Source organism: Zymoseptoria tritici, chromosome 4, assembly GCF_000219625.1.
Source record: "Zymoseptoria tritici IPO323 chromosome 4, whole genome shotgun sequence".
Classification (NCBI taxonomy): domain Eukaryota; kingdom Fungi; phylum Ascomycota; class Dothideomycetes; order Mycosphaerellales; family Mycosphaerellaceae; genus Zymoseptoria; species Zymoseptoria tritici.
In genome coordinates, this window is record NC_018215.1 from 1,759,995 (window position 1) to 1,782,729 (window position 22,735).

At 53.0% G+C, this 22,735-nt stretch overlaps 10 protein-coding genes across 10 annotated transcripts; 5 read left to right on the top strand and 5 right to left on the bottom strand.

Annotated features, from left to right (window-relative positions):
* Positions 1-675: 675 nt before the first annotated feature.
* MYCGRDRAFT_117762 (aspartyl protease) lies at positions 676-2,144 on the top strand (the record flags this gene model as incomplete). Its single annotated transcript, XM_003852989.1, has 4 exons — positions 676-1,153; positions 1,208-1,425; positions 1,488-1,625; positions 1,683-2,144. The coding sequence occupies 4 exons, from the start codon at positions 676-678 to the stop codon at positions 2,142-2,144; spliced, it is 1,296 nt and encodes a 431-aa protein (XP_003853037.1).
* A 605-nt stretch (positions 2,145-2,749) lies between these two features.
* On the bottom strand, positions 2,750-3,532 carry MYCGRDRAFT_30173 (uncharacterized protein; the record flags this gene model as incomplete). Its single annotated transcript, XM_003853327.1, has 1 exon — positions 2,750-3,532. A coding segment is annotated over one exon (783 nt), but the record flags the coding sequence as incomplete, so codon positions are not given.
* Positions 3,533-4,655: 1,123 nt separating this feature from the next.
* On the bottom strand, positions 4,656-6,013 carry MYCGRDRAFT_92637 (uncharacterized protein; the record flags this gene model as incomplete). Its single annotated transcript, XM_003853326.1, has 3 exons — positions 4,656-5,509; positions 5,562-5,845; positions 5,904-6,013. 3 exons carry the CDS (start codon positions 6,011-6,013, stop codon positions 4,656-4,658), a joined length of 1,248 nt encoding a protein of 415 aa, XP_003853374.1.
* Positions 6,014-6,405: 392 nt separating this feature from the next.
* On the top strand, positions 6,406-8,169 carry MYCGRDRAFT_92638 (uncharacterized protein; the record flags this gene model as incomplete). The annotated part of the gene is made up of 1 exon (XM_003852990.1): positions 6,406-8,169. The coding sequence occupies one exon, from the start codon at positions 6,406-6,408 to the stop codon at positions 8,167-8,169; it is 1,764 nt and encodes a 587-aa protein (XP_003853038.1).
* Positions 8,170-9,248: 1,079 nt separating this feature from the next.
* MYCGRDRAFT_109163 (uncharacterized protein) lies at positions 9,249-10,181 on the top strand (the record flags this gene model as incomplete). Its single annotated transcript, XM_003852991.1, has 1 exon — positions 9,249-10,181. One exon carries the CDS (start codon positions 9,252-9,254, stop codon positions 10,179-10,181), a length of 930 nt encoding a protein of 309 aa, XP_003853039.1.
* A 1,999-nt stretch (positions 10,182-12,180) lies between these two features.
* Positions 12,181-12,705, top strand: MYCGRDRAFT_92640 (uncharacterized protein; the record flags this gene model as incomplete). The annotated part of the gene is made up of 3 exons (XM_003852992.1): positions 12,181-12,240; positions 12,294-12,377; positions 12,487-12,705. The coding sequence occupies 3 exons, from the start codon at positions 12,181-12,183 to the stop codon at positions 12,703-12,705; spliced, it is 363 nt and encodes a 120-aa protein (XP_003853040.1).
* Positions 12,706-12,953: 248 nt separating this feature from the next.
* MYCGRDRAFT_92641 (uncharacterized protein) lies at positions 12,954-15,207 on the bottom strand (the record flags this gene model as incomplete). The annotated part of the gene is made up of 4 exons (XM_003853325.1): positions 12,954-13,201; positions 13,535-13,630; positions 14,565-14,745; positions 14,914-15,207. 4 exons carry the CDS (start codon positions 15,205-15,207, stop codon positions 12,954-12,956), a joined length of 819 nt encoding a protein of 272 aa, XP_003853373.1.
* Positions 15,208-15,425: 218 nt separating this feature from the next.
* Positions 15,426-16,160, top strand: MYCGRDRAFT_80478 (40S ribosomal protein S11; the record flags this gene model as incomplete). The annotated part of the gene is given in 4 exon segments (XM_003852993.1): positions 15,426-15,532; positions 15,548-15,643; positions 15,768-16,006; positions 16,061-16,160. The coding sequence occupies 4 exon segments, from the start codon at positions 15,466-15,468 to the stop codon at positions 16,127-16,129; spliced, it is 471 nt and encodes a 156-aa protein (XP_003853041.1).
* A 467-nt stretch (positions 16,161-16,627) lies between these two features.
* MYCGRDRAFT_40412 (uncharacterized protein) lies at positions 16,628-16,987 on the bottom strand (the record flags this gene model as incomplete). The annotated part of the gene is made up of 2 exons (XM_003853324.1): positions 16,628-16,763; positions 16,902-16,987. Coding segments are annotated over 2 exons (222 nt in total), but the record flags the coding sequence as incomplete, so codon positions are not given.
* A 2,866-nt stretch (positions 16,988-19,853) lies between these two features.
* MYCGRDRAFT_92644 (aspartic protease) lies at positions 19,854-21,603 on the bottom strand (the record flags this gene model as incomplete). The annotated part of the gene is made up of 5 exons (XM_003853323.1): positions 19,854-20,574; positions 20,636-20,696; positions 20,748-20,944; positions 21,089-21,466; positions 21,578-21,603. 5 exons carry the CDS (start codon positions 21,601-21,603, stop codon positions 19,854-19,856), a joined length of 1,383 nt encoding a protein of 460 aa, XP_003853371.1.
* Between the last annotated feature and the right edge of the window lie 1,132 nt (positions 21,604-22,735).

Here is a 22,735-nt window from a genome sequence, read left to right on the forward strand (position 1 = left end):
CGCATCTGAAGCCGAGGTCGGCAGACGTGAGGAGAAGCGGAGACACAAACGCCTCCATGCGTTGATCGACACTGGGGGCGTCCACACCTCCACACTCACTATCAGCGACTTGGCGAGATCTCCGACATCACTTCCCCAATTCAGTCGGCTTCTGTGTCGATCAGCCCCCGCGATACGCAATGATTCATCTGTGTAAGCTTTGTCCGACTCTTGAACGAAAAGCTTGCGAGGCTTTGTCGTGCTTGGCTTGGCTTCCTTTATCCTCGGCAGGATCACTCATCCTCTCTCATTCGCTGCCCATCACTGCTAAATGCTCCGTCGCTGCAGCCACGGCGCTGGGTTACATGATCTACCGCTTCATCGAACAGGAGTGGTCATCGCGTGGATGCAAGGACGCCACGCGCACCGCGGGGTGAAGGTTTGCCGATACTTGATATCCACTCATAGCGGTCATGCGTGATGCGATCGCTCTGCCGTTCACAGTAGGCCCATGATGGCATTGATGGACACGGGAAGCGGCGAGCAGTGGCATCACGCCTGCGAGCGGAGAAGATGGCGGGAGAGAGGCCGCATGTTATAAGATGGTGCAGGACGGTTCGGTGGGATCACATCATTTGCTCCTTCTGCCTCCATCTTGATAATCGTCAAAACACTTTTTCGTTATTACTCTTCATAATGAAGACTACTGCCGCGATCCTCTCGCTCGGCGCTCTGGCGCTAGCTGCGCCAACACAAGAGACTCAAGGAACAAAGGTCGAGTACTCGCGCAAACGCCACGAGCATCAGAAGAGAGAAGATGGATCCGTCGACACTCAATGGTTCTTGGGAAACTTCAAGAAGACGCTGTTGAAATATGATTCCAACTTTGAGCTGCCGGATGCTCTGCAAAACGTCCCCGCCATTCTGAAGAGAGATACCGACGCCAACGAGCCTCTGACCGATCAGAGTCAGGACGGTCTGGATTCGTTGTATTACGGTGCTGGCCAAGTGAACACCCAGACGTTCACCTTTGACTTCGACACCGGTTCTAGCGATACTTTTGTGCCTGGGCCAACCTGCGGTACTCAGCAAGGTTGCGTTGGCAAGACAAAGTACAACGAGAGGGGTGTCGACCGAGGCAACACTACCAGCATCACATATGGCTCCGGTCAAGGTCTGTCTCCCGGCTCAGAAAATGGTCTTGATTCAACCACTGACGTTTGACTAGTGACTGGCGAGAACTACCTCGACGATGTAACTATTGCTGGCCTGACTGCCACACGCCAGAACGTCATCTCTCTCACTCAGGCCGAAGGCTTCGCCAACTCAGCTTCGGATGGGTTGATGGGAATGGCTTTCCAGTCCATTGCGAATAGCAAGTCGTCTCCGTACTTCTTCACTCTGGTGGATCAGGGCAAAGTCAGCCCATCCGAGTTCAGCTTTTACGTGAGTCGATTCTCCAAGATGAACAGCCCTCGCCAATCATTCACGTATTGATTATGCCTCAGCTCGGACGCGCGAAGTCGAACACTGGAGGCAAGAGCGAGATGACACTCGGTGGACGTGACTCCTCCCGGTACACCGGATCGTTCACTCCTGTTCCCGTCTCCTCGCAGACATACTGGCAGGTGCCCATCGATGGCGTCGTGAGTCAAATACGATCCTGAACACGAAGACCGACCCAGTCACTGACGATGCTCTAGACCGTCAACAAGAACGCAGCCCTCCCAACAACCGCAGGCCAAGCCGCAATCGACACCGGAACGACCTTGATCATCGCCCCCAACGCGGCCGCCCTGTCGATCTTCTCACAGATCCCTGGCTCCGTTCCCCTTCCACTCGGAGGAGCCGTCACCCTCTTCGCCTACCCGTGTGCGTCCAAGCCGACCGTTAACTTGAAGTTCGCCGGCAAGTCATTCGCCGTCAACCCACTCGATCTCAACTTCGGCCGCCTCACCGACGACTTGGGCCTGGATCTTAGTGGGCTTCCCGTTCTCGGTGGTTTGATTGGGGGACTCTACTGCCTTGCTGGTATTGCTGGAGCGGACTTCCGGCCTGGCGAGAACTTTTATATTGTTGGCGATACGTTCTTGAAGAACTGGTATTCTACTTATGAGTACCAGAGCCCGAGTAAGGCGTTCGTCAACTTTGCGAAGGCTGTTTAGATCACGATGGGAAGACGATGGAAGCAACCTGGCTCGCCAGGTCTACGACGGAATGATTGAGCAGAGTAGCTCTTGTGTATATAACACCAAATTGATGATGATTGAACGCAAGATTGCAAGACCTGCTTTGGACGCTGTTTTGCGACAGTATTTGTACAGGTAACCACACGCCTGAGGAAGCTGTCCTGTTATATCACTTGTGCATGTCCCACAAGCGAGGCTTTGTTCCATGCAGTCTGTAGGACCTGAACAGGAGACTTAGATTATGGGACAAGTGAGTTATATCGGAAATTCTATACAGAGGTGGATGACACATTTGTACATACTAGCGACAACATGGGTGAACGTAACGAACATGCAAGACAAACGCTCTGTTACCTCAGTCATCAAGCAACACAGTGGATTCGATACAATACGGGAGGTTGTTTGAACGATTTGACTCGAGTCATTTTTCTATTCTGTCTAAGTTGGCGGCCAGCGTCTTCTACAGTTCTATCCACATGCTCGCATTTCTTCAAGGACACTTAGATCTGCCCATTGAAGCTCGCAACATTGCCACCCTGGCGTCTGGTCTCGAGCATACTTTCCGCCCATGCCGCCGCACCTTCAACCGCCTCTTCAGGATCGTTGCGATGCGCCAGTAGAAAGTTCTGAACTTCAGCTGGAGACAGCTGATCTTCGGGAATCAAGGCGGAGAACTTGTTGGCCAGTGCTGCGAGTCCGTGGTGTGGAGTCCGGCCCTCGGTATCTTGGAAGATGTGCAAGAAGAGACTCTCGGACACTTCGGCGGAGGCGTAGGCAAACAGAATCTTCATGTCGATGCGGCCAGGGCGGACAAGGGCTGGATCCAGGGAGTCGGGCGAGTTTGTAGTCGCCAACAGAATTCTGCCTTCGTGAGCTCCAACTCCGTCAATTGCGTTCAAGAGACCACTCAATGTTACATTGGCGGGATTAGGAGGGCTTTGGCGATATACGCCGTAATGCCTGCCAGCTTGGTCGTCATCCGCGGGCTCTGCGACCCGCTCCCGTTTGATACCTGCTGAGTCAATGTCTTCGAGCAGCACGATACACCGGGTAGGGAGTGCGTCAAACATCATTTGCAGCGACGCATCGCTCATGCCAGGGGTGGAAAGGCTGATGATGATCAGAGCAATGCCAAAGTGCCCGGCTAATGCGCACGCAATACTGGTTTTGCCAGTTCCTGGAGGGCCGTATAAACAATAACCCCGTCTCCACGGGATACCCCTATCTGCGTACCACTTCTGGGAGGCAAGATAAGTCGTCATGTCCGTAACCATGCTGGCTTTTTTCGCTGCCTCCATGGACACGGAGTCAAGATTCCTCGCAGGCCTGTGCACTGTGATAGGGTCGAATTCTCCTCGGGCTCCAAGTCGGGAATCTGCCGACCAACGAGTGATCGAGATCATGAGAGCGTTCTCCGCTTCAGTGGCTGCTTGAACATGCTCGAGAAAGTCCTTGATTGGTTTGACACTTCCTGTGAATGAAAAACAGGACAAGATGATGTCAGGATCAGCCTTTTCGCCCCCAACCATGCGCGTTCCATACTTCCTCGAGTTCACCATCTTTTCTGGCTTTTCGTCATCATTGCGATTTCTGGAGAACTTGAGCCACACTCCATTGAACTTGAACCATGAAGCTGAGGAGACCGCGGGGATGAAGGCAAGGGGAAGGTCGCTGTTCTCAGAGTCATTTTCCGAGAGGGTAAGCGATCGGGAGTCTTGCCCGATTCCATGCTTCGCAATGTAAGAACAAGCCTCCTTATTCAGTGGACTCAAGCCGGCCACGGTGACTGAGCTGAGGAAGTTAGAGTAGACCTGTTTGCCAAGGCATCGCAGCTGGAGTAGCCCGTTGACGTACTGCGATAGGCCAACGCCGAGCAGGACAATCGGCAGGCAGTTCCTGATAGACCATTCGAGTAGAGGACTGGCAGACCGTAGAATGGCAAGTGTCTGACGACAGACCTGATCAGGAGTGAGTAGGAGCGCGTCCGAAGCATCACCTCGCAGTCCAGCTGCAAGTGTGGTGAACATGCCCGAGAGACCCGATAGGCCGAGTCTTCCGATGTTCCTGTTGGAAGACATGTTGAGTTTTCCGGGTGTCGTCGTGCCGTTTCTTTTCTTTTTGAGTCTTGACTACTTCGATCAAAGCGTTACAGAGAAGGCTAGCTTTTCTGTGAGATTCGAAGAAGATGCAAGAGCTGATTGTTTGAGACCAGGCCGAGAAAACGAGCATATATATGCTGATCCTCAGCTTCCGTCTGAATAGTAAATGCATTGTTCAGTCTCGAACAATGCTCTTGTGTATACAAAGTGAACACGGCTCGATTGTACCAATTCGGGTCATTGTCGAGCGGTGGCGCCATCAAAGAGAATTCGACTGCTATTGTTCAGCGTTTGTTCCTTTGTGGGGCATGATTATCGGCGAAAGAATCTTGAAAGGCGCGCGAGACCGCGACAGCAACGGAGCTGTAGGCGATAATTTGGTTGTGCGCTACTTTAGGTCAGCAAATAGCCATGTCTTCATGATGACCAAATTCTGCATACCTCCATTCCGCACGATTTCGAACCTCAATCGTGGGCGATCTTTGCGGTTCACATCTAATACAGCCGGTCCTTTGCTGCCGTCCAATGTCTGTCCGTCTTTGCCTTCGAGCTTCAGTTGACTCGCTGTGTCCCCGCTTCCCAGTATGCGCCGGCAGATGATTTCGGTCTGATGATACGGGATATCAGCATCGTTGATTGCATGCAGTAGTTGTAGAGATCCCATGCTCCGAGATCCGCTGTGTAGCTTCGGGCTTCCTTTCAATGCGTCGTAGTATGCGGCCAATCGTTCTCCTGTCTGCCATGTATCCGCCAGCTGGACAAGGAGCTGGTCCAATATGAATGGGAATGGCTTCAATGGTGCAACTAGTGAGATCAAGCCAGCGACTTTGTATGTGCGCATAAGACCTGGAACGCTCACGAAAGACGCCGCTAGAATGATGCCAGCGAATGTCACAGGTTTACGATCCGAATTCGAAGCCAGTACCCGAGCTACTTCGGCCGGTTCCGATGGGATCAATGTGTTCTTCGGATCTGCGTAGTGAAGAGCTACAGCACTGGTAACGGCCGTTCCGAGGCTTTGACCCATAATAACAATGCGCTCAGGATCAACCTTAGCCACGTTCATGATCCAGTCTAGCAGAGTTACGCCGTCCAGAATGACGCCGGCTTCCGTCGGAGTTCCAGTGGAATGGCCAAACCCTCGATAGTCGATTGTGAAGACGTGAGTATCAGAAGCAGTACTCAGATATCGATTGGCATCCTTTCGCCAACCTTGTGCAATATGGCCAGCGTTCCCGTGGACTATCAGTTTGGATCAGCTCGTTCCACGGACACCACGTGCAGGAGATCGTACAGCTGACGACGACTTTTGTGTCTAGATTCTCGGCCGTGAGCAGCTCATAAGCCGTGGTCTTGGTGAAGTCTTCAACGGGCTGTCCAGCGGGACGTTCCTCTGTGCGAATCTGCGCCTCATGCCGGGCGTATAGATTGACTGGCAGAATGTGCCACCCGAATAGTGTCACGCCATCCGGTGTGACGATATTGAACGGCGTTACTTGATGCTTAGCGAAGCCGAACGCCTCGCCATCATGAATGTCATCCCAGAAGAGTGTATTGAACTTGTGCGAGTATAGTGCCCTAGCAACGCGTTAGTCGACATCCACTTCTGCATGTCCTTCTCTGCGTTCAGACTTACAACCGCTGGACTGTAGGACTAAGTTGAAGACCAATGAACACAGCATACAACCCTACAGCGATTGTCGCGCCATAGAGCAATTGCTTCCAGACTGGCGACGTTATCGGCATTGTGTGATGGAACAAAGACCAGCGAGTGATGAAAGTACTCGTAGGGTATGTTGAGACATTGTTGAATAAGGTATGACATTGCAAGGACGACGGGATTGAAAGTGGACGGGACTGAAGAGCACCTGCAGCCTCGCCAGCACAATCAATATCAAATCAAACTTAGGGGCATCGCGACCTGAATTTGAAGCCCATTTGACACGAATTCGAAGGGAGTCCTGGCAACGCAACTGGAACGACCAGCCCGTAGACGACTTCGCCTTCACCTTTCACACTCACGCAGCGCCTTTCATGTCCACTTCACGAACTTGACATTGCTCGACCATTTCCCTGTACTAAGGCACAGGATTCCAGCTCGAGGTTTCCAATGTCCTCTACCCGGACATCAACACGAAATGGCGCAACCACAGGAGCCTCGAACGGGTGAAAAGCGAGGACCAGGACGGCCGAGATCGACCGCGACGCCAGCGATGAAGAAGCAGAGACTGTCTGCAGTCACAACACCATTGCAGAACAGTCCGATCCTTCACTCGCCTGCGGCCGCCTCGCCAGCACCGGCATTGGAGAAGAAGGTGGTCAGGTTGCCAGCGAAGGTCGCAGAGAACAAACCGCTTCCGACATTGTCAGAGCCACAGTCGGATGCACTGTCGAACAGTGAATACCAGAGTATTGCCGCCAGCGCAGTCTTGACAACATCTCTTGATCGCTCGCGACTGAATTGGATCTCAAATGGCATCTTCAAGCGGCATTGGGTGAAGCCGGAGAGTGGGAAGAACGCGAAGCCACCGCCGCCGGGTAATCCTGATGCGAAGCTGATGAAGTCTCGGGGGCCATGTAGAATGCGGATCGAGCCTCATATTTTCGAGGCGGAAGTGTATATCGAGGAGCGTCCGAAACCACCGCCAGCTCCGAAGCAATATGCCGCTCCGACTCATACGCCATTTGGAGCGCCATATCGATCGACGCAGCCTGGCCAGCCGCCGCAAAATCCGCAAATCCAGAATCGAACACAGTCGCCTGCTGTTGTCACGCCCGCGCATCCACCGTTACAACCACCGCTTCGAGGATCCCAGCCATCAACGCCCACGCCGGCGGCCCCAGCAGAGAAGAAGGCAGACCCTGTGATAAGCATGCTCGCTTCAAGAGCGTCGTCCGATCCGGAGCTGAAGTCATTGATGAAAGAGGTCGCTACTGGCAATGCCACTCCCGACCAGTTGAAAATATTTCAGAGACACATAGATGAGCTCACGGCGATAATACAAACACAGAAGAAGGCCGACGGTCCCAATACGCCGAGCGCAGATTCAGGGTCAAATGCGATACAGTACGATGGGGCTGCTGGTTCGAGGTCTACACCGCAGCAACCGGTGCCACAACCTACACAGCAAAGACCTTCGTACCCTGCTGCTCAGGTGCCGGCCTACCACCAGCAGCCAGCATGGACTCCTGTTCCTATTCCCACGAATCTGCCCGTCGTGTTCTCCTTCTCTACGCCTGGTGCTTCAGAGGATCGCTTCCTCTTCCCAGAGCATTGTATATTAGAGGCTCTGTCTCCACAGCATCTGCTCGTCAGCTTCATGGTAGTACGCAAAGGTCGTGACGCTATTGATACAAGCGGGCTGGACCCAGACAAGGAGTACTGGCAGCCGATCACGATGATGGTGGAGGTGGCATATGGTCGCGAGGAAATATTGAACTGTATACGGCGGTGGGTCAAGCCGGCCGAGGATTCCCGCAAGCATATGGAGGAAGTGATGCAGCGTTGTGAGAGGGCACCGGAGACACATTTGGCTCTGAGGTTGCCGTTGAAATCTACTTTGCTTCCGGAGAGCGAGGAAGCGTCGAAGGAAGCTACACCTGTCGTTGATGAGAAGACGAAGTCCAAGCCGACGGTGAAAGCAGCGAAGAAGGCGACATCCAAAACAGCTGCGCCGTCTGAGAAGCCCGCGAACACCGCAGCGACAGTCCCAACATCTGCCAGCACGGGAGAGTCAATCCGGGAACCAGTACCTGATGCGACAGCCTCAGCTTCGGATCAAAAAGATGCGCCTCCAACAAGCACAGATTCATCCGAGGCCAACAAAGACACCTCTGCAGCAGAAGACGACGGTCGGCCGAGGAGAGCCACACGCAAAAGTGTGAGGATTAGCGAAGTATAGCAAGCCGCCAGCCGGTCTGTATGAAATTATGAGCTAGGAGGTAGAGGGTGACGAGATATACGTCTCTGCTTGCCGAATGTTCATTATGCAATTGGTCGTCTCTCGTAGTCCTCATTCGTGGCAGTCATTCAAGCCTAACGTGATGCATGTCCACTCTCTTCCTGCGCAGCCTTATTTCCAAGAGCTTCATCCAGTCCACCCATCGCCTGGTCAAACCTTTGCAGCAGCCCGTTGATATCGCCCTTCCTAGCACGCTGTCCACTCCCCATCTCCCTCCCTTCGATCCGCAACATGAGCCCTCGATCCCCTGCCATTGTCTGATCACCCCAACTCGGCGCTTGCGTCACTCTCGTTCTCAAAGCCTGCCACTCCGGAGAAAACGAAGATGTAGCCACGACTTCTTTCCCATCCGCACTCATGTCCACCACCACGAAGCGTTCTTCCACCTCATGCTGTTCGTCGGAGAGAATTTCCAAAGCGGCGGCGGTGAGGATGTCAGGATCGTCGTCGGAGAAGAGATAGTGAACAGTCGGGTGGTGTTGAATATCGGTCGCTGTGTCTTCTATCAAGGGGAAGAAGGGACGGAAGTCTGATGGATGGAGGAGGGCGCTGGTTGGTTCGGGGTAAGGCATCCCTTCGTCCTCTTCGTTGGGATACTCGTTGGCCGGCATGGAGTCTGAGGTTGCAGTAAGGAATGCGTCCACGGGGTCAGAGCCCACTCCGAGTTCTATCAATGACTTTGTATCGGTTTCAAGATCAGCGGACTGTTTGCCGTCCTTTGTCGGCGGGCCAGACAATTCCGCAGATTCGCTTGCTGCATCGTTGTCGCCTCGATCGTCCGTAGGCTTCTTCTGCACTTTGTCATCCTGGTGTTGAGCAAGGGTGTTGTCGTCTCGTATCGATGGCTCTGACATCTTCCATCATCGTCGCGTTTGTGCTAGAGAGCTTACCTTAACCCAAGGCGATAAGCGATAGGCGGGAGTAACCGCTCTTCACATGCAAATTCCTCGATACCTCTGCCTCGCTCTGCCTTACACTTCATCACGCATTGCGATACCGAGCGTCAAGGCGCAACATCCGCCATGCAATCTCAAAGGGTCATGATTCTTGATGGCGGGATGTCACGGGAACTGATCCGCCTGGAAGCGCCGTTTCGACAACCTGAATGGTCCGCACTTGCTCTTCTCGAAGCACCACGCTTCGTCCGCAAGGTCCACGACGGATTCGCTGCCGCCGGAGCGGACGTCATCACGACAAACACATACGCGCTGGTGCCGTTTCACATCGGTGAGGAGCGATTCCGAGACCGCGGAGAAGAGTTAGCTGCTCTGGCAGGACGATTGGCACGGGAGACTGCAGATTCTGATGCAGGCCGCGGGAAACGAGTTGCTGGGAGTCTGCCTCCTATGTTTGGTTCGTATGAGCCGCAGCTATACAAACCTGAACTGGTACAAGAGCGGTTGGCCGTGCTGGTGAAAGGCCTAGGACCATACATTGATCTCTGGTTGGGAGAAACACTGAGTCTCATCGCGGAAGCAGAGGCTGTGCGAGTAGCCATCCATGACTCCGGTAAGCCGCTGTGGATTGCTTTCACTTTGGATGATGCTAGAGCAGACACTGCGAGCGCTGCCCCTCGACTCAGGTCGGGAGAGTCTGTCGCAGACGCAGCCCGTTGGGCACTGGACGCTGGTGTCGAGGCACTGCTATTCAACTGCAGCCAGCCCGAATACATGGATGCTGCTGTGAAAGACGCACACGACGTCTTCTCCGAAGAGAGCGGCGCTCGCAGCGTACCACTCATAGGCGTCTACGCGAATGCCTTTCAGGCCAAGGATACCGACACGGCTGCCAATGAGAGCATTAGCGAGACCCGCTCAGAGCTGACACCAGATCTGTATCTCGATTTCGCCCAACGATGGACCTCAAGCGGCGCTACGATTGTTGGTGGCTGCTGTGGCATTGGATGTGAGACAATTGCAAAGATGTCAGATACGTTCAAGGCGAAAAGCTGAGAACTAAACTCATGCAAGCGAGTAACTTGCTACGCGCGGCAGTAAATAGCTCGCGTACACGCTCTGCTCCTCACTGAAACAACCGCTTCGGACTCTGACCCGGTCATTGAAGGATGGTCTACCCACCAGCTCTACCAGCGACCGCAACGGTAACCGTGGAAGAGGAACTCCGTCTCCGTCCTCAACACGCACGTGGCACGTCACTCATGTCATGGCTCGACTTTATTTGCCTATTTGTCAGACGATAGGATCTGTGTTCCTGCTTGCGAGCAGGGTCCATAGGCTAATTATATGCCCTTGCTGGGATGATCGAAGCATACAGCCCTGTCACGCCTCTGGCTCATCGGTCTCGGACTCTCGACCGCACGGCTCGAAATCTAGTGGCCTGGACTCCCTGGAGTGTGCAGCCTTTCGGCTCCCCAGCGGAACCCATGAGCTATCCATCCATGCCTTTGTTGGGATCATCGAAGGAGACAGACCCGGCATTGATCCGTCTCGACGGTCTCGACTGGGAACGGTCCATGTCATCCCCGAAAGACACGTCGGCGTACTCAGCTAGACATCGGGACGTGAGAAACATAGCGAACGCCGTCGCTAAATACCGGACTCGACTTTGGGCTACATCGTCTTTCTCTATCTCTGTTACGGCACATTGTACGCTGGAGTTTATTGGAACCTTGAGTGTAGAGTAAGTAATTTCGAGGCGATTGCACTACATAGAATCATTATAAGGTATATATATGTACCTTAGCGAACATATGGGGTTAGTTTCTGCTGCATTAAATCGGCTGAATTCGGTATAGCAGTTAGTGCAAAACAAGCAGTAAGGGGAGTAGCTCGTACGGAGTAAGCAGCGTGTCTTGCCGTATATGTCGATTACCTGCATAGCTTACTATAGAATCCGGCTTTGCTGCAGACTCGATTTTACTGCAAAATAGCGGCAGAATATCGGTATAAATGCCTAGACCCTAATAAGCTAGGCGAAGCCTAAACGACAGACTTGGATTTATATAACGAGATAGCAGCACATTTGAAATCTAAGTAGGGCAAACATTCGAAACCGACGATTTTACCCTATCGAGTGGCTTAACGTGAAATGCCTGTGCGTGTCGATGTGACTATGCGCGCTGCCGCCTGGACAGAGGGGCGCACTTACTCGAGTATGCGGGGTAATTATAACCACAGCCTGTTCTGCAGCAAAACAGATTCTGCAGCAAAACAGATTCTGCAGTAAAACAGATTCTGCAGCAAGCCTGTACTTGCAGCAAGTTTTTCAAATGCTAGATTAAGTCCGAGTTAGAAACTCAGCTGCATACGAAAACCTTCCGATACCTTTCCGATATTGCTCGGCTAAAATCGACCCTATACCCTCGCTAAGGTAGTGTGGCGAATTTTCAAAGATCTTTGAGATCGGCAAAAGACGTGGGATTCTGCCCGGAATTTTTCGACTCTGCGACTTATCTGTTTGAACAAGTTCCCGACAGACATACAACTTAGAAATCTGCCAGACTACACAATCGACACCGCTCTTCAACATGCAGCTATTTCTGAGAAAATCGAGCCATGTTCGCATGTGTCGAGTCCGATATTTAGCCATCGCGTTCCCTGTATTTATCATTCCCCCTAGACATCACATTTCCTTCGTACACGAGGTACACGTTCGTGTCACTCGTGTCAGATTTTGGCTTCGTCCTTCTACTCGTCAGACTGGCGGTCCGAGTATGATCAGCCTTTTACTCCCACGCCGCATATATGAGCCATCCATGCCCTGGCCGGGATGATCTTCATTTGAGCACACCTTGATCTGATGATACCTCGTATAGACCTGGCACTTTTCCGTCTTGTCCGTCTCGAGTACCAACCGCGCTCCTCAAGCATGGACACCCACTCTCAGCATACGAGGTACATAACCTGACGCTTCTCCCATTTCTTCCTTCTCCTTCTTCTCAACATTCGGAAACGTCCATGAATCAAAGGAGCGACAGCAAGAACATCGACCATGCAGATCTTCAAGCTCTCCATCATTCTCTTCATGACCTCGGCGGCCATGGCGGAATTTGTAAGTCTTGCTCATGCCATCAGGTCTCCTTAGTTTCGGCTAACATCCTCCAGATCTGCGAAGTCATGTCGGAAGAACACCCGGAGGGTCGTTGCATCGGCAGAAAAGGAGACAGGGGCATCTACGATTGCGGCAGCGTACGTGCCAATCTCGAAGATCTCTGCATCCAGGGTCATTGGCTGACAAACTCCGTTTCAAAGGACGTTCCGTGCAGGAAATCTCATCACTGCACTCCCGACTGGAAAGACCCAAACACCAGGCTGGGCAAGTACGGAGCAGACTGCAGTTAAAGGCGAACGTGCGCGGAAGAGCCGCAGGTCTCCGAGCTTTGGATGCCCCATCTCGGGAGACAGCGCGATCTCGAATGACGGGATGAAGGTGGAGGACAGCGATGGAAGACAATCGACGGGTACCGTCCGGGAAAGGTTGGACGCTGACAATCCGATGCTCATGACTGGACGATAGCTCTGCATTCAACTCGCATCAGTGTATTGTCGCTCGAATCACCTTCCAGAACGTTGTCCATGTGCATGTGCGGAGAAAAGCTGTATCGCCAAAAGCTGATTAAGATGTGTTCACCTAGCGCATGCTCCGAGCACCCACACTAACACGGGTCATCCCTCGCTCATCGCTGTCCCGACTTCACCGTCTTTCATGCGTCCAGCTCACATCTTGCAGGCTATTCGTCTTTGCTTTGATCTCTCCTACCGACTTCAATGCTCCGCTTCCACAACTCCGCTCAACTTGGTCAAGTTTCCCTCCTTCACCACACAGAGCACCGCTTCCCAGCCGCCGTCGTCTGTGTCACCCTTATCGATGCGAAAGGGCTCCTCTTCATCTGGAATACTGACAAAAAAGCTGAGGATCTCCTTGCCTTCGAATGGACGGCCCAGGCTTTTCTGCAGGGCTGCGAAGACTTCCTCGACAGTCGTGAGATCCGTCAATGCCACGATCTCGATGCCTTTGAGTACCAGAGATCTGATTCATAATTGGAACCGTATCCCTAGTGTTGTGAAAGGCGCCTTGAGGATTGGTGCTGCGTGTGAAGATCGTGAGAAGTGGCCGGCTGGTTGTGCGGCGAGCGTTGCGTTCTTCCCGGACCTCAACGACTCGGCAGGCTCAGGATCTGTGGAAATCTCATCAAACGCCCTCATCTCTGGGGGAGCGAATTCTCCAATCTGTCGTTCTGATGCCGCGGACTACGGCGGTGGAGCGAGACAATGGTCTGACATTGTGCGGTCTTCCGCGGGCTGCAGAGAAGGGTGCCGTTGTCGCTTCGCATCGCGGCTCTCACCGTCATCATCACGAGCGCGCTTGGCTTTGGCCTCGACCAGACTTGAAGCCAGCATCTGTTGAATCTCCTCATACTTGTCGAGTATGAAGTCCAGATCTGGAGTAATTGAGTGCTCCGTCGACCCCAATCGTGCGGCAGCTGCCTGCAGACCGGATTCGACGTGATTGGTGAGTGATGGAAGAGCCGTGATCCAGGTCCCCGTTGGAAATTGCTGAAGCTTCCTGTTCGCCGATTACAGCCTTGCCGAGAGGATTTGAGGCATGATCTGTCGCTGACGTGGTTTTGGCCTCCAAGATAGTAGCTTCGGTCTGATTAGGGGGAACGATCGTCGAAGGGTCGGCCGCGATCACTTCTTTGTAAGCTGATCGTGGCCTCGTCGTGATTGTGTTTGGTCTTCATCCTGTGCTTGTCGGGCAGGTCGTAGAAAGCACGCGCGTTCCAATCCCAGCTAATTGAGGATAGGACTCCGCGGTCAAGTCCTCTGCAATGCGGATGTCCGAAGCATCCGGGCGTCCGTAAATAAGTGTTACGAGACGGTCCACTGAGACTTTACGCTCATCGAACGCGGGTTGCCACAAACCCGGGTCGACGACATTAGCAGGACGGGTCCCCAGGCCAAAAAAATGCGTGTGGGTAAAGTCACCAGTAAGTATTTGCTTCGCAACCTTCGGGATCTCTTTCTGCACCTCGCGGACTTGGCGGACTGCTCTACCGCTCATTGTGCGATCTTATGCCGAGCCAATCTGGACCCAATCGCTGTTTAACACGAGACCGTCTTTATAGGTCGAAACACCGTAATGCCGATGAAGTCGTTTCGAGGCGCGTAAGCTGTATGCTATGCACGAACATACGCTACCCAGCTGAGATGTTGACGTTGCTGTTGTGTCGGTGGCAAGTGCGAGGCCGGCGTCGCCGGATGGTGAAGTTTGGCAAACGACAGTCGAGGCATCAGATGTTAGCGAAAGTTCCAACGGATTTTGCATATGTGAAATATGACATCCAGCTTTGCTGGTGAACCGTCGACTCTCACATTGATTCACTTCAGTCTCGTATGGTGGATCAATGCTCCATGCGAGTGCACTCGTTTCAATTCTGCTTCGAGCCTCGTCGCGGGAGTGGTCTCGCGTGTGACCTTCCGCTTCCCGTGCATCCATGTTGCTCGACTCTTCCAAACAAATCCCTGTTCCCATTCCAATACGCCAGTGCCCATGCTGCATGCTCGTCACAGTATACAGTGCAATCCAAATGTGTTCATCCTTGCCTACAGTTCTGTTAGGATGTGGCTCAGATATCCTGCATCAAACTTCGCCATACCTTTGCTTGTGCTTCGGATTCTTGCTGCAGATGATGTACACATATTTGCCGCCTTTTCTCCTTACACTCTTGCATCCGTCGCATAGCTTCTTGACACTGCTCCGCACTTTCATGCCTCGGATTTGATGTGCCGCAAGGGCTTGTGATGCTGTCGTCCCATCAAGTCGTAATGCCTTCAGACTATCCGCCAAAGTGGCCTGCCGTATTCGTTGGAGCGCATTGCTGGCAGAAGATATGCTGCTTATTGATCGTGTCGTCGGTTGTGTCGCGTTGAGGGAAGGTCGGAATGAGACGTATGGTCTTGATGTGGTTGTGAGGGGGCGTTTCGCCAGAAACCGGGTCGCATAGGAGGACAGCATGTTGACTGTTGGTGTGATAGAATTCGATCTCAATCGCAAAGTCCAAAGTGATGTTCAAGCTGCCTCTCCAGCTGCATGTTCCAAACTGGTGGGACTCTCCTTCTTCGTTTTCTGGCCACACCACATGCCAAGGCTTCGAATTGTCCACACTAAGAACTTCAAAGCCGCCGAGAACTTCGACGTCCCAGCGCTCGAAGCACCGCACAAACACTCCAACCCCACCGCCAATTCGACGATCGACAGACGACTACCGCAGTCATGGCCACCGAATTGACAGTTCAGAGCGAGCGCGCTTTCCAGAAGCAGCCTCACATCTTCTTGAACGGCAAGAAGACCGGCGGCAAGTCAAAAGTCGGCAAAGGAGGACGGAGATACTACAAGGACGTTGGTCTTGGATTCAGGACGCCCAAGACTGCCATTGAGGGCTCTTACATCGGTAAGTGCTGTCAGTCGGATGGAGGATGAATGGGATGGTCTTTGAGGAGGGAATGGACGATGCGCACGCTTGGAATGGGACAGGAAGAAGCATGATGGACATGGGCTTACAATTTCGCGCGCAGACAAGAAGTGCCCCTTCACCGGCCTCATCTCCATCCGTGGTCGTATCCTCACCGGCACCGTCGTGTCCACCAAGATGCACCGCACCCTCGTCATCCGCCGCGAGTACCTCCACTTCGTCCCCAAGTACTCCCGTTACGAGAAGCGCCACAAGAACCTCGCTGCACACGTCAGCCCTGCTTTCCGTGTTGAGGATGGCGACCAAGTCACCGTTGGCCAGTGCCGGCCATTGAGCAAGACTGTACGAATATCGAGAACCCCTGGTGGTGGACATGTATACTAATTCATAATGCAGGTCCGCTTCAACGTTCTGCGCGTGCTTCCCCGAACTGGCAAGCAGGTCAAGCAGTTCAACAAGTTCTAAGCGTCTGGATGTCTGATTTGAGGGATCGATGAAGGAGCTGGGAGATGGGCATGGTATGATACCGTCCGGCAGCGACTGCATCTGAATGGCGTTGGTCAGAAAAAGGCCTTTTGGGCAGGGCGTGGTCTCGAGGTAGTCCTGCGAGATCTGCCTGTTACTAGCTCGGCGTAGCAAATGTCAAATGCGAACAGTTCTCATGCAACCAATTTCGATCCTACGCGATTTATCCTTGAAACGCGATCCACGAGGCGCCCCGAAGGAGATGCAACGGAGAAATGAAGTGCCATGGTTCCCGAAATCCTGCTCGGTACACGATTTCACAATATGTCCCATGCGCCTCGCAGAAGTGTCCCAGCAGCCCTTCGCTTTCGCCTCGAAACGCCGGAAATGTGACCAGATACCCATTCGTTATGTCTTCCTGCCCAGATTCAGGTCGCGTGACCACATCCCTTCCTCTGACGTCCGCTCTCAACCATACCATTCCCTCCGCATCCTCACTCATCTCCTCCTCTCAAAGTAGGAACTCGCCCCCATGAGCGCAACGCTCTGATCCATGATCGTCTCGCCAACCCACAGGTAGTTCTCCACCCACTTCTTTATGCTCGGCGACTCGGAAAACTGGTCGGGTTTCAGGCTGGGACTAAGTTGTTAGAATGGTCAGATCATATTTCTCTGTAGCCTCAAGTACTGCTCGTGGGTCGAGAGAAGTGGGGAGAATCGGAGGCGCCGAGTTGCGGTGTATAAGAGGTGATAGGGCAGAGGGAGGACCTACGTGAGTCCGGTGGAGCGCTTGACGCCGGCGAGGAAAGCGGAGATGAGGACTGCGTCGAAGGTGTAGTGGGCTAGGCGACCGAGCTGTAGGAGAAGAAGGTGGATTAGATCGTAGAAGTGGATGCGCCAGATGGGAGGACAAGCCGTACAACCATATTGTTGAAGCGCGGCGCTGGACGCCTTCTCAGTCGATCTGGTTCTTGAGGAGATCGTCTGGTCTCGATGAGGATGCGGTAGATATTCGGGGGTCTTTGACGTGGTGGCGGGCGTGAGGTCGAGCAAGATGGTACTCGAGGCCGTTCATCGATAGAGCTTGGTGATCATGAGTGTCAGCGACCGCCTCTGTCGTTAGCATCTGACGGACTGAGAGATACGCCCATGCCCAAGTCTGCTGCTGCCTATCTGGGACATTCGTGGGTAGCTCTTGCTACAGCGCACTGTCACTGCTAATTGACCTGCAAACATGTATCGACTCGTGACCTTTTTGGAGTTGCTCATCATGAATCTGCATATACTGCTATTCTTTGTACGCAGGCGGCGTGCACTACAGAAACAGACATCAAAAAGCCCGGTTGCTTATTGCCCTCCTCTGACCCTCTCAGTCATTCCCAAATTGTCTTCGAGATACACGCCTGACATGGATTCCGACAAGTCGCCTGGCTTCCTTGCTTTCGTCTGTCACATCCTACAACAATCCGTCGCATTCCACACGAGCAGACCTCCAAGCGATCACCGTCGCAGGATTGCAGGTATTGACCGTCGACAGAGCGAACGTGTCGATACTTGTACCGCAATCGCTTTCGACGAACATCACCATCCTGCAGTTCTTCGCCAAGAGCGGCAGCGCATCGACGGTCCAGTACATCGACTGGGCATACCTTGGGTCGATGTTGATGCAGGCTGTTCCGTAGTATCCGCTTTGCGTGGACACTTTCTGGAGCTTGTTGGGATACTGATTCAATCCGTTGCGGACCTCGCGATTGCCGAACCCGTCCAACTGGAGGTCGCGAATTGTGCCGTTTCCGCAGTTGTCGTCCACGAAGGTGAATAGATTGACGTATGGTTGCTGGAAAATGCACGCTCCGGGAAGGATGGCGGATACGGCGGGGTTTGTGCCGGAAGGGTCTGGGGCCGCTGCGTAAGTTGGTGTCGCGGTGATGGTGATGGTCGATGTGAAGGAAGAAGTCGAAAGCCGGGTCGTGATAGACGTCTTGGACACAGTGGAGGTGATCGTGGAGGTGACAGTGGAGGTCCTAGTTGTAGTGGGACAATTGGCTCTCTTGATGCTAAACATCAGAGGGCATAAGGGTCAGCGATGTTTGGACAAAGCAGCGATACAGACTGCGACTTGCAACAGGCCGAGACAGTCTCAGGCGCCGCAAGCCTTGCACCCTTCAGAGACTTACCAGCCTATGGGACACCTTTGATTTGGTCCGATCTGGCAAAGACTCACACCATTGCCGCACGGCCCCTTCTGAGCAACTGCAAACATCGGGATGGCTAGCAGACTTGCGATAGCAAGTAGATACTGATTTCGTCAGCTGGTGATCAGACTGATTTGAAGAACGGTCTTGCCATACCGTCGTAGACCGCATGGCTGTTGCGTGTGCCAAATGTTGGACAAGGAAAGGGCAGATTGACCTTCGAGCTTGAGTTGGGCTGATTTGCCAGTGGTAAAGAAGATGAAACGTGCCCCTTTATACCTTTATCTTGCCCGAGAAGCCTTCTTCCAAAGCATTCACACGACTAGCAATAGCTTGCAGAAGATGCAATGGCCCAATCCCGACGGGGTGTAAATGCACGCTGTATCCGCCATTCAAGATCCAAGCGGAGTCGACGATCGTCTCGGGCGAGCCGCTGCTCCGGTCCTCATCGAAATCGTGCAATCGAGGGCCGCAGAGCTTGGAAGTACTACTGCTCGGGTCGCCGATTTGAACGTCTGGGCGACTTTCCTTCCCGACGGACACCAAGAACCGACGTTGACCCAGGCTACCACGTCCTTGCTCTCGCGCTCTCCATGGAAATGGCTTCCGACAACGCGTGCCTCTTTGTCCTGTTCGTCCACATCGCGAATGCTTCTCAATCCCTCGTCGTACTGTGCCTCCATTTTCGCCACGTACTGCCGCTGAGTGTCTTTTACACGACGAAGCCTTGCTTACACAGCCACGCCTGCGAGAAATCTCTCAGCAGGGTTCTCTGCGCCGTTGAATGACTACACGAAGACTTGAAGCGTATTCTTTGTCTTCCACGCCACGGGTACCATGATGGCTGTTCGACAGCAAGATTGGAGTGCTTTGTCTCCGTGGACCTTGAGGTCTTTTCGCTGTCAAGGTTTCCGCAAAGAGCGTCTTGGCTGCATATTCAACTTTTCTTCTTTGCACAATCTGGTGTAAAGAGAAGAGAGAGCGAAGAATGGCTTGAAGCTGAAAGCGACAGGGAAGGAATGAGCCTAGCGGCTGCAGCTAAGCTATATCGGGTAGCGTACGCCGATAAACACGATCGCAAGAGACATTCGAAACGATTCCATGACTGCTCACATATCTCAAGGATTCTACTGCAGCCGAGTCTCTCTATAGGTATGTTCCGGCTCACTGGCAAGCGGGCAAGTCATCATATCACACGAGAGACAGCAAGGTCGCTTTATGCCTGAGGCATGGGATTCGCTGAGTCGTCTTGAGGTGCATATAAGATATAAGGTGGGCTCATAGGACTCTTCTCTTCTACGTAGAGCTCTTGATAAAGGGCAATGTATACATAATTGTCGCCCAAATTCAGTGAACATTGTATTTGGAAAGGTAGTTGTCCACCGAAGTCAGCCCTGTGCTGTTGAATTCGCCGTCCATACCGGCTGGAAAATTATAAAGCGAACGTTCAAGAAATCAAATGAATGGCCATGCCAAAAATGGCCGTACGATCGGCCCGTTGCTGCCTGTCTCACAGCAGACGACACACATCAATCCCAGTGAACCCCCCCAAAAGTGAGTTGGTAGCGCTCAACGTCATGCACCGCCACGACGTTCCTCATGAAATTGGCGCCGAAAAGCGGTCCGGAGGGGAGATAGCCATCCGCCTCCTGCTCAGCAGGCCGACTCCAGAAGCCCAAGGTACAGAATCCGTTGGAAACATTGCTCTCAGCATCCCCGATTAGGACATCGCGAGGGTTGACTGCAAAGTCTTGTCCGCCAATGCGAAAGGAGACCTCTGGGACAGTGGAATTGCAAAACGGATAATACTGGTTAAACACTTCCGGGTAGCGATCAGGTACAGGATCGAAAGCCTGAGCAATGGCATCAACGACCTTCGAGTGCAGATAGGTAAGGGTAGTTCCAATGTCCAACTTCGAAGGTGCTGTGAGGCCGGTATCGTTCTGAATGGGTGCTACCCACTGCATGAATTCACCGTTCACCGTGAATCCATCGACTTGAAAGTCGTAGGTGGAGTACCTTGGGCTAATGTTGTAGTGTGGAAATTGAGACTGGATGATTGGAGTCGAGGCCCACACGCCAGTGTACGGAAGATTGGCTGGTGCCGGAGTTCCTCCTAGAGATAAGAAGCCGCCAGGAGAACCGTTTGTGTCGTTTTTGCCGCGACGGTAGAGCCCGATTGTGAACTGTCCTGGAACGACATCGCCATTCTCGATCGCTGAGAATATCCAGGGGTTATACATAGGAGAGCTGTGTTTAGAACCGTGGTTAGTGCGGCTTAGGTGCGAAGGAGGATGGCAGCTCGACTCACGTGTGGTTGTGGCTTTTCGGGTCTTTATAGACTCCTGCTGTGATGCTCGGGAAACCAAAGCCTAGAGGTTCTACATTAGGTCGGCATCCTGTCGTTGTCCTTGCAAACATACCAATGAGACCAGATGTGAACCCATCCCCGAACCAATGGAGTGTATCGACCAGAGCATATTGCTGTTTGGGTACTGTGACTCCGCCATACGAGACAGTGCCGAAGCCGTATCCACCAGAAGCAAACTCTCCATCGGCATAGCCTATGTTGAAGATCTGATCATCTATGCTCCCTTCAGAGAATCCAGGCGGACCAGGGCTGTATGAAATCCAGCGTTAGTAGGTACCCAGTCGCAGCATTGTATCACATGAGAATTACCCAATGTAGCATTCCTTCTGCTCACTGCATGGTCAAAGACGTCAGTAGATCGCCGGCAAAGTCGCGCAACGCATCCGTACTTACATCACCGTACCATTCACATCTTCGCACACGAAATCGTGCTTGGTTAGCCACAGATCGGAACTGGCAGTGTCTAGAATGACATCGTAGTCGGAACCATCGATATTGATAGTAATGGCGTAGCTCCTGCCCGCATTGACGTTTTCCACAAGTCCATGTCCTCCTCTTCCAAATCCGACATCGAGAGTGATGCCCGAAGAGGTGAGTGGCAGCACGTTTCCGGTGATGGCAATTCCAAGCTCGGCGATCAGTCGGGTGTTGAGGTCTATGTCGATTTCGAAATCAAGGAGACCGCGACGGGCCCTTTCGGGCTGAGAAACATCTTCGAGAGAGCTTGAGGCAGAAACGAGTGTGGCAAGGAGCGTCAGCGCGCTGAGCGAGCTGTGGGAGAAGAGGTTGTGCATCGTCCGGGTGATATTGAAAGCGAATGACAGATGGAAAGACCTCCAACGGGGACGGGGCCGCATCTAAAGTCGATCTGAATCCGCTTACCAGGGAGAAGTAGAATTATCGTTCATCTTAGCCCCATCCCAACAGCTCGCATTCGCCCGGGACGTAAATATGCTTTGTAGGGGCCCATGCAATCCTACACGTGCATACGAGGATTAGCGCCGACCATGAGAAACCCATGAAGACCCCTGGTCGGAGCGGCAACCGACAAGTTTCCCAGTACAGATTGGTGCGGAAGTATTGCGAGGAGCGGACACTAGATCATGCTCTAGAAATGCAGGCTGTAGAGGTGAGCACCGCTTCTAGCCAATTCCAGAAAGAAGCCGTATTGGCTGCTAGAGGTGCTGCCACTAGAAAAGTGTTCAAGACCTCATTTCCCAGGTGATGGTTCGATCCTGGATGCTGACTGGGGAGGGTGGCGTGAGTCTTGAGATGATGCGCACCTATCTGAGCACCCAATGACTTCGGCAAGCCATGTCGACGATGAAAAGAAGCCTTTGCGGTGGGTGGTGGCTTGAGAGTAGTGTTGGATTCAACAGCACTTTTCTTCACGGCTTCTCCTGCGACTACCGCTTTGGCAATTTGGTGTTCATGCCGAATCCTTGGCCTCGACGTGTGATTCCCACGGATTCGTCTTGCTCAAAGTGTAGTCCCTGGCTCACCGCGAAATGAGGTAACCGTAAACCAAAGATCAGCCTGGCGCTCCGGTCGCAGGCGCCGCGTAGTGTGAGCAGGGCCTTCTGCTTCGAAATGTTAGTCTGGAGCAGCTGTCCAGGTTCGATGAGCCATCGTGATGAGTGGAATCAGACAACACATGGATTCCAGCCGCTAAGTTTCTTCCACGACTGAACGCTGGTACAGTCAAGTAGCAGCGCCGGTGGAGATTGATCTCTCTTACGAGGTCAGTGGAAGAAACGAAAGGTATAAGGTACCCCGGACTTTCATGAAGCCATGACTAAGCACGTTCCTTTCTCACACCTCAGGCACCAACAAACATCAACTTGTTTTGGTAGGGTCTCTGACGGGTTTGAAGCTGCATTGATGAACTCATGTGTTATGCATGAACCGTCGTGTGAAGAGAGCCACCGTCGCAGACCCAACTTGCGAGATGGACTCATGTGCTCTGCATGGCCAAAGGTCATATATAGAGACTCCCTTCTGCCCGTTCGTACCAGAACTATGACTTTGTATCTTCACCGC